At 28.7% G+C, this 14,675-nt stretch overlaps 1 protein-coding gene across 1 annotated transcript in view; it reads left to right on the forward strand.

The window, feature by feature from the left end:
• Nos (Nitric oxide synthase) overlaps window positions 1-14,675 on the forward strand; it is a 441,191-nt gene that overhangs the window by 223,512 nt on the left and 203,004 nt on the right. The window contains exon 7 of the mRNA XM_075296574.1: window positions 4,089-4,228. Coding sequence (XP_075152689.1) covers window positions 4,089-4,228 — 140 coding nt within the window. The remainder of the gene's footprint in view (window positions 1-4,088; window positions 4,229-14,675) is intronic.

Here is a 14,675-nt window from a genome sequence, read left to right on the forward strand (position 1 = left end):
CTGAACTCTTGAACTGATGTCTACAAATCCAAGGCATCCAGGCTAATTAATTTCTATATATGCTCGGGATCGGAGCGGACGATCTTACGATCTGCGTTTATCACGGTTGCCACAGTTGGAAGAATTCTACCAAAAATGGTCGATTTTTTATTGTTTCGTGCATTGGTAGAATTCTTGACGATTTGATCTGTAGAACTAAAAATTTGCCAACATTTTCTATAAAAATTTAAACAACGTTTCTATAAAAATAAAATTGTGACAAAATGTTCTACAGAAATAAAATTTGGACAAAATTTTGTACATAAAGAACTAAAAATTTGCCAACATTTTCTATAAAAATAAAATTTAAACAACGTTTCTATAAAAATAAAATTGTGACAAAATGTTCTACAGAAATAAAATGTTGACAAAATTTTGTACATAAAGGTTAGGTTAGGTTAGGTAGCAGCCCGATGTATCAGGCTCACTTAGACTATTCAGTCCATTGTGATACCACATTGGTGAACTTCTCTCCTATCACTGAGTGCTGCCCGATTCCATGTTAAGCTCAATGAGAAGGGACCTCCTTTTTATAGCCGAGTCCGAAAGGCGTTCCACATTGCAGTGAAACCACTTAGAGAAGCTTTGTAACCTTCAGAAATGTCACCAGCATTACTAAGGTGGGATAATCCACCGCTGAAAAACTTTTTGTTGTTCGCTCGAAGCAGGAATCGAACCCACGACCTTGTGTATGCAAGGCGGGCATGCTAACCATTGCACCAGGCTGACATAAAAAACTTTGAAAAGTTTTTTTTTTTTTTATTTTATTTTTCTATAGAAATGAAATTTTGACAAAATTTTTATAGAAAACAAATTTTGAGAAATTTTTTTATAGAAGTAAAATTTTGACAAAATTGTATCAATCAAAAAAAAAAAAAAATCGATAGAAATAAAATATTGACAAAATTTTCTAAGAAATACAATTTTGACAAAATTTTTCCAAAATATAAAACTTTACCAAATTTTCTATAGGACTAAACCTTTGGCAAAATTTTCTATAGAAAAAATATTGACAACATTGTGTAAGGAATAAAATATTGACAAAATTTTCTAAGAAATAAAATTTTGATATAATTGTATCTAGCAAAAAAAAAAAAAAATTGACAAAATTGTATCTAGCAAAAAATGTTTGACAAAATTTTCGATAGAAATACAGTTTTGACAAAATTTTCTATAAAATTACAGTTTTGACAAAATTTTCTACAGAAATATAATTTTGAAAAAAAATTTCGGTAGAAATAAAATTTTGACAAAATTTTCTATTGAAATAAAATTTTGACAAAATTTTCTATAGAAATAAAATTTTTGACCAAATGTTCCATAGGAATAAAATTTTTGACAAAATTTAGAAATAAAATTTTTGACCAAATGTTCCATAGGAATAAAATTTTTGACAAAATTTGCTATAGAAATTATAGTTTGGACAAAATTTTCTATAAAATTATAGTTTTGACAAAATTTTCTAAGAATTAAAATAATGACAAAATTATCTAAGAAATAAAGTTTTGACAACATTTTCTATAGAAATAAAATTTTGACAAAATTTTCTATAGAAATAAAATTTTGACAAAATTTTCTATGGCAATAAAATTGTGACAAAATTTTCTTTAAAATTACAGTTTTGACAAAATTTTCTAAAGAAATACAGTTTGACAAAATTTTCTATAGAAATAAACTTTTGACAGAAATAAAATTTTGGCAAAATTTTCTATAGAAATAAAATGTTGACACAAATTTTTGTAGAAATAAAATGTTGACAATATTTTCGATAGAAATAAAATTTTGACAAAATTTTCTATAGAAATAAAATTGTGACAAAATTTTCTATAGAAATAAAATTTTTATCGTTGTTTTTGATTTCAGCTTAAAACCATGATTTCAGCTTAAAACCATGCATTGGCTAAACTACAAGTGTAGCTTAACCAACGGAGGTTAAGCTACACTTGTAGTTAAGTCAATGCATGGTTTTAATCTGAAATCAAAAACAATAATAATGATTGAAGAATAAACCAACAATAACAAAACAAAAAGAAATAAAATTTTGACAAAATTTTCTATAGAAATAAAAATTTCACAAAATTTTCTAAGGAATAAAATATTGACAAAATTTTTTAAAAAAATATAGTTTGACAAAATTTTCCATAGAAATAAAATTTTGACAAAATTTTCTATAGAAAATTTGAAATAAAGTTTTTGACAAAATTTACTATAGCTATAAAATTTTAGACAAACTTTACTATAAGAATAAAATTTTGACAAAATATCCTATAGAAAAAAATGTTGACACAATTTGCTATAGAAATAAAATTTTGACAAAATGTTCTATAAAAATAATATTTTGATATAATTTGGACACATTTTGAGAGGCGAAATAGAAATAAAAGTTTGACAAAATTTGCTAAGAAATAAAATATTGAGAATTTTGACAAAATTTTCTATAGAAATAAAATTTTTAAAAAAACTTCTAAGGAATAAAATATTGAAAAAAATTTTATAAGAAATAAAATTTTGACAAAATTTTCTATAGAAATAAAATTTTGACAAAATTTTGCTCTAGAAATAAAATTTTGTCAAAATTTTCTATAGAAATAAAATTTTGACAAAATTTTTTAAGGAATAAAATATTGACAAAATTTTCTAAAAAAATACAGTTTGACGAATTTTCTATAGATATAAAATTTTGACAAAAATTTTCTATAGAAATAAAATTTTGCCAACATTTTCTATAGAAATAAAATTTCCTATAAAAATAAAATGTTGACAGAATAGAAATAATTTTTTTGTTGTTGTTTTTGATTTCAGCTTAAAACCATGCATTGACTAAACTACAAGTGTAGCTTAACCAACAGAAGTTAAGCTACACTTGTTGATTTGTCAATGCCTGGTTTTAAGCTGAAATCAAAAACAACAATAATGATTGAAGAATAAACCAACAATAACAAAACAAAAAGAAATAAAATGTTGACAAAATTTTCTATAGAAATAAAATTTTCACAAATTTTCTTATAGAAGTAAAATTTTGTCAAAATTTTATTTTTGTAGAAAATTGTGGCAAAATTTTATATCTATAGAAAATTTTTTCAAAATTGTATTTCTATAGAAAATTTTGTCAAAATTTTACTTCTATAGACAATTTGCTCAAAAATTTATTTCTATAGAAAATTTGCTCAAAATTTTATTTCTAAAGAAAATTTGCTCAAAATTTTATTGCTAGAGAAAATTTGCACAATATTTTCTTTTCTATGAAAAATTTTGTCAAAATTTTATATCTATAGAAAATTTTGTGAAGATTTGAGTTCTTTGTTAAAAGTTTTATTTCTATGGGAAATTTTGACAAAAATTTATTTTATAGATTTTTTTTCAAAATTTTATTTCTATAGAAATATTTGTCAAAGTTTAATTTCTAAAGAAATTTTTTCCAAAATTTTACTTCTATGGCAGTACCTATTAGTTGGAGCGTAGTCTGTCTCGATATAGAGAAATTTTAGAGTTGACTGTGGAAACCAAACCATTTGAACTGATGTTCATTGAGGAGTGGGTCTCAAATTGTCCATCGGCTTAGTTGAATTTTAGCATACTCTTTGCAATACTTCGGTCGGTATCTCACGAATAATTTCTTCAATGTTGTCTTCTAATGCGTCAATTGAAGAAGGCTTCTCTGTATAGAAATGAGCTTTACGATAGCACCACAAAATATAGTCTGAAGGCGTTAAATCGCATGACCTAGGCTCCCAATTGACCGATCCCGAATGTGAAATAAAATGTTCACCGAACTCTTCTTTCAATAACTAACAATTTTGCGCTAAAAAATTAGGATACCATCTCACGGCAGGGCTTACGATTCGCATCATCTTTGAAGAAGACAACAAAACAGACAAACATGTAACTGGCATTACTAGTTTACTAGATATACCAGTGTGGACTCAGTAGTAACACCACGTGCCAGTTACCTTGCAGTCGACCCCATATCAAACTTAAATAATCCGCATTTGTTTCTCTATAGTGGAATTTATTAAATTTCTATCATTTCTTTTTTTATATTTTTATAGGTTTGCATCAAACTCGGATGGAAAGGAAAAGGAACTGAATGGGACATATTGCCATTGGTGGTGTCAGCCAATGGTCATGATCCAGACTATTTCGATTATCCACCGGAATTAATTTTAGAAGTTCCATTAAGTCATCCAAAGTAAGTTTATAACTGAATTTAATGCCACATGGTACGGTATCGATGTTATCTCTCTTTAATACACTCACACTCGGTGACACATATTTGAATACCCAGTGGGGGATTTGGATCCCAAGATCATGCCTTCCATTAGGCCTCCTTAATAAAGATTTTAGCATAATGTATAGTACTTTTTGGAAGCAATCTGGAAGGCATAGGCCTTCCCTAACATTTATTTATTCAAGCATATCCCGTACAATAAGATTAAAGTCTTATAATTAAAGTACACTTTGTAAGAAAAGGATACGAAGTTAGGTTAGGTTGCAAAGAGGATACAGGTTTCACTATTTTATGTCGGCTGACATAACCTAATCCAATATTCGGCTTGTTGTGTGGTCTAACATCTTCTTTCCATCGTACCCTTCTTTTATTCCCTAATTTGTTTCCGTCCCTGTTTCTTTGGAGGACCAGGTCCCGAATCACCTCTGAACCAATATTTCTAACTCTTCACCTGGTAAAGACTGTGCAGTGATAAAAATAGGGCTCTAAGGTCCCTTCATCCTCTGCACACGCCCTACATGCACCACCCTCTGCTGCTCCTATTTAACACAGCTGTGCTCTATATTCGAGGTGCCTGGTAATTTTTCCCACAGTCCTCGTGAACGTCGTCGTACTCTCTCTGGGTAGTTCTCCTGTCTGTTTCTTATCTGGGTCACCCCATAGTATTTTCGTCGCCTTTCCGACCGCTGTATTGGGCCTGCTTTGCCTTTTTTGGCTTTGTGCTCTCTAAGTTCACTCCCCTATGTGTCCTAACTCTTATCGCTACTTCATTTGCTCTGCGTTTCTTCTTATTCCGACATGTTCCGGGACCCATATGATGCGGATCCTGCCGTATTCCGAGTACTCGTTGATCATACTTTTGCATTCCAATCCAGTTCGCCATCGAACTGTAATGTCTGCTATTGTTATCATTGCTCTCTAGCAATCTGTCACGTTTTGTGGCCTTGTGTGTTCGGTTATGGCACGCATTTCTGCATACATGACTGTACTGTTGTCCGTTAATCGGAATAGGATCTCGGTATCTGGTCCTCCACATCTAGAACCGGGCCAGAACCCGGCCCATCTTCGAGCCATCGGTGTAGCAGTTATTTCCCTCTAGTATCGGTTCTGGGGACCCATTCTCTCAGGACGACCTTTCTGTCGGCGGAATCTCACACTCGCCAACCATGGCTACCTCAGGTGTACGATCATGGATTGTTGATGTTCACTCTAATCGCTACCACGCGTTTTCTCTGAATCTTTATAAGTCCAGTATCGTCTGTAAGACTCTGGATTACATGGTCTTAATTGCCCCACCTATACCAAGAGAACATGTCATTGGACCCGTTGTAAAATTTCTATGTTCTTCCTCTTCTATAGAAAATTTTATCAAAATTATATTTATATAGAAAATGTTATCAAACTTTTATTTCTATAAAAATTTTTTTCAAAATTTTATGTGTCCACAATGTGTCAAAATTTTATTTCTATAGAAAATTTTGTCAAAATTGTATTCTATAGACATTTTTGTTAAAAAGTTATTTCCATAGAAAATTTTGATAATTTTTTTAATAGCAAATTTTTGCAAATTTATATCTATAGAAAAATTTGCCAACATTTTATTTCTATAGAAAATTTTGTAAAAATTTTATTTCTTTAGAAAATTTCGTCAAATTTTTATTTCTATAGAAAATTTTGTCAAAATTTTATTTCTATAGAAAGTTTTGTCAAAATTTTATTTCTATTGAAAATTTTGTCAATATTTTATTTCTCTAAAAAATTTTGACCAAATTTTGTTTCTATAGAAAATATTTGCAAAATTTTATTTCTATAGAAAATTTTGTCCAATTTTTATTATTTCTATAACATATGTTTGTAAAATTTTATTTTAATAGAAAAATTTGTCAACATTTTATTTCAACAGAAAATTTTCTCAAATTTTTATTTCTATAGAAAAGTTTGTCAACATTTTTTGTCTATAGGAAAATCTTGTCAAAATTATTATTTATTTATAGAATATTTTGGCAAAATTTTATTTCTATAGAAAATTTTAGCAAAATTTTATTTTTATGGAAAATTTTGTCAAAATTCTATTTCTATAGAAAATTTTGTTTGTGAACATTTTTTGTCTATAGGAAAATCTTGTCAAAATTATTATTTATTTATAGAAAATTTCGTCAAATTTTTATTTCCATAGAAAATTTTGTCAAAATTTTATTTCTATAAAAAATGTTGACCAAATTTTGTTTCTATAAAAATGTTGCAACATTTTATTTCTATAGAAACATTTGCCAATATTTTACTTCTATAAAAATGTTGTCAAATTTCATTTCAATGGAAAATTTTGTCCAAAGTTGATTTCTATAAAAAAATTGTCAAAAATTTAATTCTGTAGAAAATTTTATTAAATATTTATTTCTATAGAAAATTTGGTTAAAATTTTATTTCTATAGAAAAAATTTTCAAAATTGTATTTTTGTGGAAATTTTATCAAAATTTTATTTCTATAGAAATTTTTGTTAAAATTTTACTTCCATAGAAAATTTTGTTAATTTTTGTAATAGAAAATTTTTGCAAAATTTTATTTCTATATAAAACTTTGCCAACATTTTATTTCTATAGAAAATTTCGTCAAATTTTTATTTCTATAGAAAATTTTGTCAAAAATTTATTTCTATAGAAAATTTTGTCAAAATTTTATTTCTATAAAAAATTTTAACCAAATTTTGTTTCTACACTCAAAAACAAGTTTACTTGTATCCAAAGATTTTGACTTTCCCTTAAGGATTTTGGTATTGATTCCGAGCCAAAGATGCGGCTTCTTTAAAATAAAGACATCTTTGACGGGCCTCCCTGGCTTTAAGTCTAGGATAAATAAAATTAAAATTATATACAGATCTCATTCATCAAATTTTTATCCTCTTTTTGCGATATATTAATAAAGGTATTTATGTACAAACAAATTCCAATTTAAAATCCAAATTATGACAGGTACTTCAAAGTAAAAACAGTTTTCTAATGTTAAAAATAATTTTAAACCTAAAGATGCAAATCCTTAAAATAATCATTAGCCTATATTTGAAGCGATTTTGTCTTAAATTTAAAAATGTAATATATGAGTTGAGTTAAAGATGATTTCTTTAAATTAAAAATGTTTTTCTTTATTTGAAGGGAAATTTGCATTACTTCAAAGATCTACAACTTCAGCAGAGAGACGGAAAATTTCAAGATTTGTGTCCTAACTTTAATGAAAAAAATTTTTGAAGCAAGGATTATAAACTTTCATTTAATTAAAATGACATTATTTTAAAGAATTTTGTCCTTAACTTTGGGAAAATTTCGATTCTTAAAATTTAAGTTGCATAATCTTACATATTAGGTCAATATTTTTTTCAGTGTATAGAAAATATTCGCAAAATTTTATTTCTATAGAAAATTTTGTCCAATTTTTATTTCTATAGAAAATGTTTGTAAAATTTTATTTCTATACAACTTTTTTGCAAAATTTTATTTTTATAGAAAAAGTTGTCAAAATTTTATTTCAATAGAAAATTTTCTCAAATGTTTATTTCTATAGAAAAGTTTGCTAACATTTTTTATAGCAAAATTTTGTCAAAATTTTATTTCTATAGAACATTTTGTCAAAATGTTATTTCTACAGAAAATTTTGTCAAAATTTTATTTCTATAGAAAATTTTGGCAAAATTTTATTTTTATAGAAAATTTCGTCAAAATTCTACTGCTATAGAAATTTTTGTTAAAATTTTATTTTCATAGAAAATTTTGTCATTTTTTTATAGAAAATTGTTGCAAAGTTGTATTTCTATAGAAAAATTTGTCAAAATTTTATTTCTATAAAAAATTTTGTCAAAAATTTAATTCTGTAGAATTTTTTTTTTACATTTTTATTTCTATAGCAAATTTTGTCAAAATTTTATTTCTGTAGAAAAAATGTTCAAAATTGTATTTCTATGGAAAATTTTGTCAAAATTTTATTTCTATAGAAAGTGTTGTCAAAATTTTAGTTCTATAGAAAATTTAGTCAAAATTTTATTTCTATAGAAAATTTTGTCGAAATTTTATTTCTATAGAAAATCTTGTCAAAATTTTATTTGTATAGAAAATTTTGTCAAAATTTTATTTGTATAAAAAATTTTGTCAAAATTTCATTTCTTTAGAAAATTTTGTCAAAATTTTATTTCTTTAGAAAATTTTGTCAACAGAATTTTGTTAAAAAGAATTTTGTCAAAATTTTATTTCTATGAAGATTTTTTTTTTCTAAATTTGATTTATATGTAGATAAAAGTAAAGTAACTCTTAGTTGGAGAGGAAGGTTTTGCAAAATCTAACAAAATATTGGTGGAAGTCCTACAAAACAATAAAAGTTCTACTATTTTTGGTAGAATTCTACCAACTTTGGCAACCGTGTCTCCAAGTCGTATTTTCCACTGCTGGATATTGTTTCTCTCACTACTCCCTCTCTCCCTTTCTCTTTCACTTCTCTCAAACAAAATCACAGATTGACCAAAATGAGACCGGAAGTGAATGTATGTCAGTGACTGCTGTTTGCTCTGTTGTGACTGGTTGCTCTCAATGTGATTGAGTTCAAATGAATGTGTGTGTGTGTGGTTTATCTGCATAATTCCTAATACTACAGGTGTCAGGATATTAGTTAGACATTTGCATATCTCTCAGCATATTATGGTAGTCATTGCAGTAGTTGTAGCATTTTGTATGTTAGTGTTGGTCATAGCTATAGTGATATTGGTCAAATGTTTGGGTGATTGTAACCGAATTGCTTTCAATTTGATTTTTATTGAATTTTGTGGTTTTTTGTAGTTATTCGTTTAGAAAGTTACACTATGGTTCAATGAAAGTTTCATATACATGGGGGACATGATGAAACGTGACCATATGTATGAATGTATTGTATTGAATGTATGAACTCTCATACATATAGAACATATGCTGCACTCTCAATTCCCTATAAAGCATCCAGCAAAAAAAATGGAAGTTGGTTTAAAGGCACAACTTTAAAAGCACTTCCAAAAATTTCCTCCCAAAGATGATCTTTATTTTAACTACGCCGGAAGTTCTTCTAATTCAAGTTTTTTCATATTTAAGAATATGGCACAAATTATTTAAATTATGTCGAAAAAATGCTAAATTCATTCTAGAAAAAATGCGAATTTTTTTAAAATATATGAGGTTAAGCGTCAAAATGCATTAAAAATTATAAAAAATTATAAAAATTATTTATTTAGCACTAATTCGGATCACACCCTAAGTAGTGATGCAAATTCAGTACAACGGCTGTTGAAATGATGGACATCCATCAGTCCTATGACAAATCCATGTTCATCGCTTACAACACGTAACAACTTTCAACGGGATCAGATCAAATTTAAGCCTCCAGGAAGCTGCGAAAACTAATCGGATAATCTGGGGATCGGATAAAATTTGCGCCTCCTGGAAGCTCTGGAATTCAAATCTGGGTATCGGGTTATATGGGATCTATATCTAATTATGGACTGACATGGAACAATTTTTGCGTGATTAGCAGAAAACCATCACGTAGCAAATTTCAACCGGATCGGACAAAATTTGCTTCACCAGGATGCTCAAGAAGTAAAATCTGGGAATCGGTTTATGTGCGGTCTATATATAATTATGGATAGATATAGACAAATTTTTGCATGGTGTTTATATATATACTGACATCACGTTTCAAATTTTATCAGGTTTGAATAAAATTTGCACCTCCAAAAGGTTTCGCAATTCAAATCTGCGGATCGGTTTATATGGAGCCTATATATAATTATGGACTTGAATGGACCAATTTGTACACGGTTGTTAAAGGTCATATACTTACATTATGTACCAATTTCCAATCGGATCGAATATAATTTGCTACTCCAAGAGCATCCGCAAGCCAAACCTGGGGCCAATTCCCATTTCCAGAGGATTGACAATCTGGGTACTTTACTCTCCAAAATGCCCCAAGCAACGACCCCAGATCCAGAGATTTTAGTAACCATTGGACGGTAGGAATGAAGCGAGGAATCCCCTTAAACCATTCTTGATTGACGCGTGCTGAGTACGATGGGGCTGAGGAATGTTTGTGGTGTGCAGAAGAAATGTTTGTCTGTCCAGAACTTCAATACTGTCCTTAGGCGAGTTCCCCTACAATTAGTTTCACCCTACGGTCGATGAATGCGATCGGGGAGCGACCGTCGGCCCACATTTTACTATTCAAAATCAAGAAATATCGGAATTTTAGAATCAGAAGAGAAAACTAAATTCGTTAAGAGGTCACTTTCGTGCAAGCGAAGTTACTCCTGGGATCGTTTCAGTCGAATTGTTTTTTTACTCATGGTGAGCTCTTGCAGTTTTAGAAACTTCAATGGCTTCAAGCTCATACTATGTGAATCTGATTTGCACCACGAACCAGTTTTCTACCACTGAGACGTGGGTTTCAATCAAATCTTTCATCCAATTTTCGGATCATTTCTGGTGTCTTTACAGTTTTTCGTCTATTATTTGGATGAATTCTTGGTGGTTTATTAGATTTTCAACTAGGAGGTACTAAAATTTTCTATAGATTTTGATAAAATTTGCTATTGAAATAAAATCTTCACAAAATTTTCTATACAAATAAAATTTTGACAAAATTTTCTATAGAAATAAAATTTTGACAAAATTTACTATAGAAATACAATTTTGACAAAATTTTCTATAGAAATAAATTTTTTTCTATAGAAATGAAATTTTGACAAAATTTACTAAAGAAAAAAAATTTATAAAAATTTTGTTTATATAGAAATAAAATTTTGCAAAAATTTTGTATAGAAATACAATTTTGCAAAAATTTTCTGTAGAAATAAAATTTTGACTAAATTTTCTATAGAAATAAAATTTTGACAAGATTTTCATAGAAAAATTTTGACAAAATTTTCTATAGAAATAAAATTTTGACAAAATTTTCTATACAAATAAAATCTTGACAAAATTTACAACACAAATAAAATTTTGACAAAATTTTCTATAAAAATAAAATTTAGACAAAATCTTCTATAGAAATAAAATTTTGACAAATTTTTCTATAGAAATAAAATTTTGACAAAATTTTCTATAGAAATAAAATTTTGACAAAATTTTCTATTGAAATACAATTTTGACAAAATTTTCTTTAGAAATAAAATTTTGACAAAATTTTCTATAGAAATCAAATTTTTACAAAATTTTCTATAGAAATAGAATTTTGATAAAATTTTCTATACAAATGAAATTTTGACAAGATTTTCTATAGAAATAAAATGTTGAAAAAATTTTCTATAGAAATAAAATTTTTACAAAATTTTCTACAGAAATAAAATTTTGACAAAATTTTCTATAGAAATACAATTTTGAAAAATTTTTTCTATAGAAATAAAATTTTGACAAAATTTTCTATAGAAATAAAATTTTGCAAAAATGTTGTATTGAAATAAAATTTTGCAAAAATTTTCTATAAAAATAAAATTTTACAAAAATTTTCTATAAAAATAAAATTTTACAAAAATTTTGTATTGAAATAAAATTTTGCAAAAATTTTCTATAGAAATAAAATTTTGATAAAATTTTGACAAAATTTACTATAGAAAAAAATTTTTGCAAAAATGTTGTTTGTATAGAAATAAAATTTTTCAAAACCTTTCTATAGAAATAAAATTTTTGACAGAATTTTCTACAGAAATAACATTTTGACAAAATTTTCTATAGAATTAAAATGTTGACAAAATTTTCTATAGAAATAAAATTTTAACAAAATTTTCTATACAAATAAAATTTTGACAAAATTTTCTATAGAAAAAAAATTGATAAAATTTTCTATAGACATAAAATTTGGACAAAATGTTCTGTAGAATTAAAATTTTCTATAGAAATAAAATTTTCAAAAAAATTTCTATAGAAATAAAATTTTGAAAAAATTGTCTATAGAAATAAAGTTTTGACAAAATTTTCTATAAAAATAAAATTTTGTCAAACTTTTCTATAGAATTTCTAAATTTTCTACAGAAATAAATTTTGGACAACATTTTTTATAGAAATAAAATTTTGACCAAATTTTCTAAACAAATAAAATTTTACTAAAATTAAAATCTTCTAATTTCTAATTTCTAAGCATCTAAACATGAAGGTTTCCAGATTAACTCAGTAGCAATGTAATGACCCATAAATACTACATATTCCCACACTGTTCTTCCTTCCATCTTCCTTACCATCTGTATCAGTTTCGGTTTTTTCTTCATGTATCCATATACAGGTATATTAAAAGAATTCCGATTAAATTAGAAATGCTACTCTTTCAAGAGTTTTTACTTTCTGCTCCCTCTGTTTCTAATCCATGGATGTGCTAAGGTCGTCCTGCCTATATAAAAAAAATGCTCTATTGAGACATACAAGTGGTGTTGTTGCCTTCTATGAAAGTAGGTGTGCTTGCACTAGTTGTGTTGCTAAATTGAAATTCCAATTTAAATTCATAATAACTTTATTTGCCAAAGAGATTAGTTCGTTTACCATTTTCAAATTGTTTAACCAAAAAATTACAAGTTATGAACAGGTTTAGTTAGATTGTTGTTTGAAACAGTATTCGTTTTTTTCAAATATTTATTTAGTTCTTGATTAGTTTCTCACACATGCCTAGGGTGTTTAGCCACAATACAATTTTGTATAGACCACAAAAATATGAAAGGAGTTAGAAATATAGATTTTTTCAAGGATATTTCTCTTGAAATTTTTACTAGGTATGCAAAAGGAAACTATACTCGTAGTGTCCAAAAGCAATTGTTTAGAAACTTTCTTTATTGATTTAGATATAGCTGCCATATATATTTATCAACGATCTGGTCATAATTGGCGTGTTTATAAACCGGGTTGCCACCTAACCTAACCTAACTAACCTATGTTCCTTAAGCTCCACTCCCGCAGAACAGTGAGAGCCTGAAAGAAAAAAAAGGAGCCCAGTATTTTGTTTCTTCTAAAGGATAATGCTGAACACTGGCACAGGAAGTGTTACGAGTATTCCGTAAATTCCGGTTCTAGGTACCATTTACAGATATCATCATCTTTAAGGCCTTTTCTTACCATTTGTTTCCCAAGTGTGTTATGTCCTGTTATGATGCCAATCAATGGCCTCAATTCCTCTCTGCTATCGACCTTAGACCTTATGTCAGCACTGCACAATGCTTTTATAGCTGCTTGACTGTCGATGAAGAAGCTGATATCGATTCTGAATAACGGCCTCATTAACAGCGACTCAGCAGCCTTTGTGATCGCAGAAATCTGAGCCTGAAAAATACTGCAATCACTATCCAGCGTGTAAGACTCCCTTATTGCCAGTTCACTGCAATGGATTCCGTTGCCCGTTCCTTCTTCCATCTTTGATCCGTCCGTATACAAGTTCGGGGTTCCGAAGGGTATCCTCCTGTTTTTCCACTTCTCTATACTTGGTATAATGTGTGCCGGTTTGTGATGATAAACATGCTTCGTGGCCATATGGTCCGTCTCTCTATAATGCCCCGCAAGAATTTCTGTATGCCTCTAGGCAGTCCTCTCCAGCCTGACCAAACTCTTAAGTGTTAACTCTGCTGTCTTTCTTACGTGTAAATCGAGTGGGATAACTCCCATCAGTACCTCCAGCAGTGGCTGTGGTCACCATAGCGCCTGTTATATAGATAAGTGCAGTCTCGACATATGATTTTGGTGTCTCACGATTGTCCACCAAACACAAGAACCATATGTGGCCACAGGTCTTACAACCGCGGTATAAAGCCAACCAAAAAGAGAAGGCCTCGTTCCCCATCTTTGCCCGACAAATTTCTGACACTAATATAATGCCGCATAGACCCTCTTTATGCGATCGGCAGTATTCTCCATCCAGTTCAGTTTGGAATCTAAAAGAACTCCCAAGTACCTTGCTGATTTCGAGAGGCTCAATTTCGTGCCCTGGAATTTAGGAGACTTGTAACCGATAACCTTTCTCCTACTGGTTAAATCAATCGCCAGCTCAACCACCATGTTAAATAAATCGCTTATGCGCCAATTTTGCATCACTTCCGGATCCAAAAAGAACATTTTCACTACTTTGTTAGAAACGCTTTGTTGCTCGGATGTAGTATGAGAAGGAAAAATTGAGTATTGTGTTAAGACACCTTAGGACATGGGACACTATGGCAGATCATTAATAAGGCAGTGGGGCTAAGTTTTTATACCCTCCACCATAAAATGGGGGGTATATTAACTTTGTCATTCCGTTTGTATATATATTCTGGGTCGTGGTGAAATTCTGAATCGATTTGAGCATGTCCGTCCGTCCGTCTGTTGAAATCACGCTAACTTCCGAAGGAAAAAAGCTATCGACTTGAAACTTGCCATAAGTAGTTGCTAT

Source organism: Haematobia irritans, chromosome 2 (assembly GCF_050003625.1).
Source record: "Haematobia irritans isolate KBUSLIRL chromosome 2, ASM5000362v1, whole genome shotgun sequence".
Classification (NCBI taxonomy): domain Eukaryota; kingdom Metazoa; phylum Arthropoda; class Insecta; order Diptera; family Muscidae; genus Haematobia; species Haematobia irritans.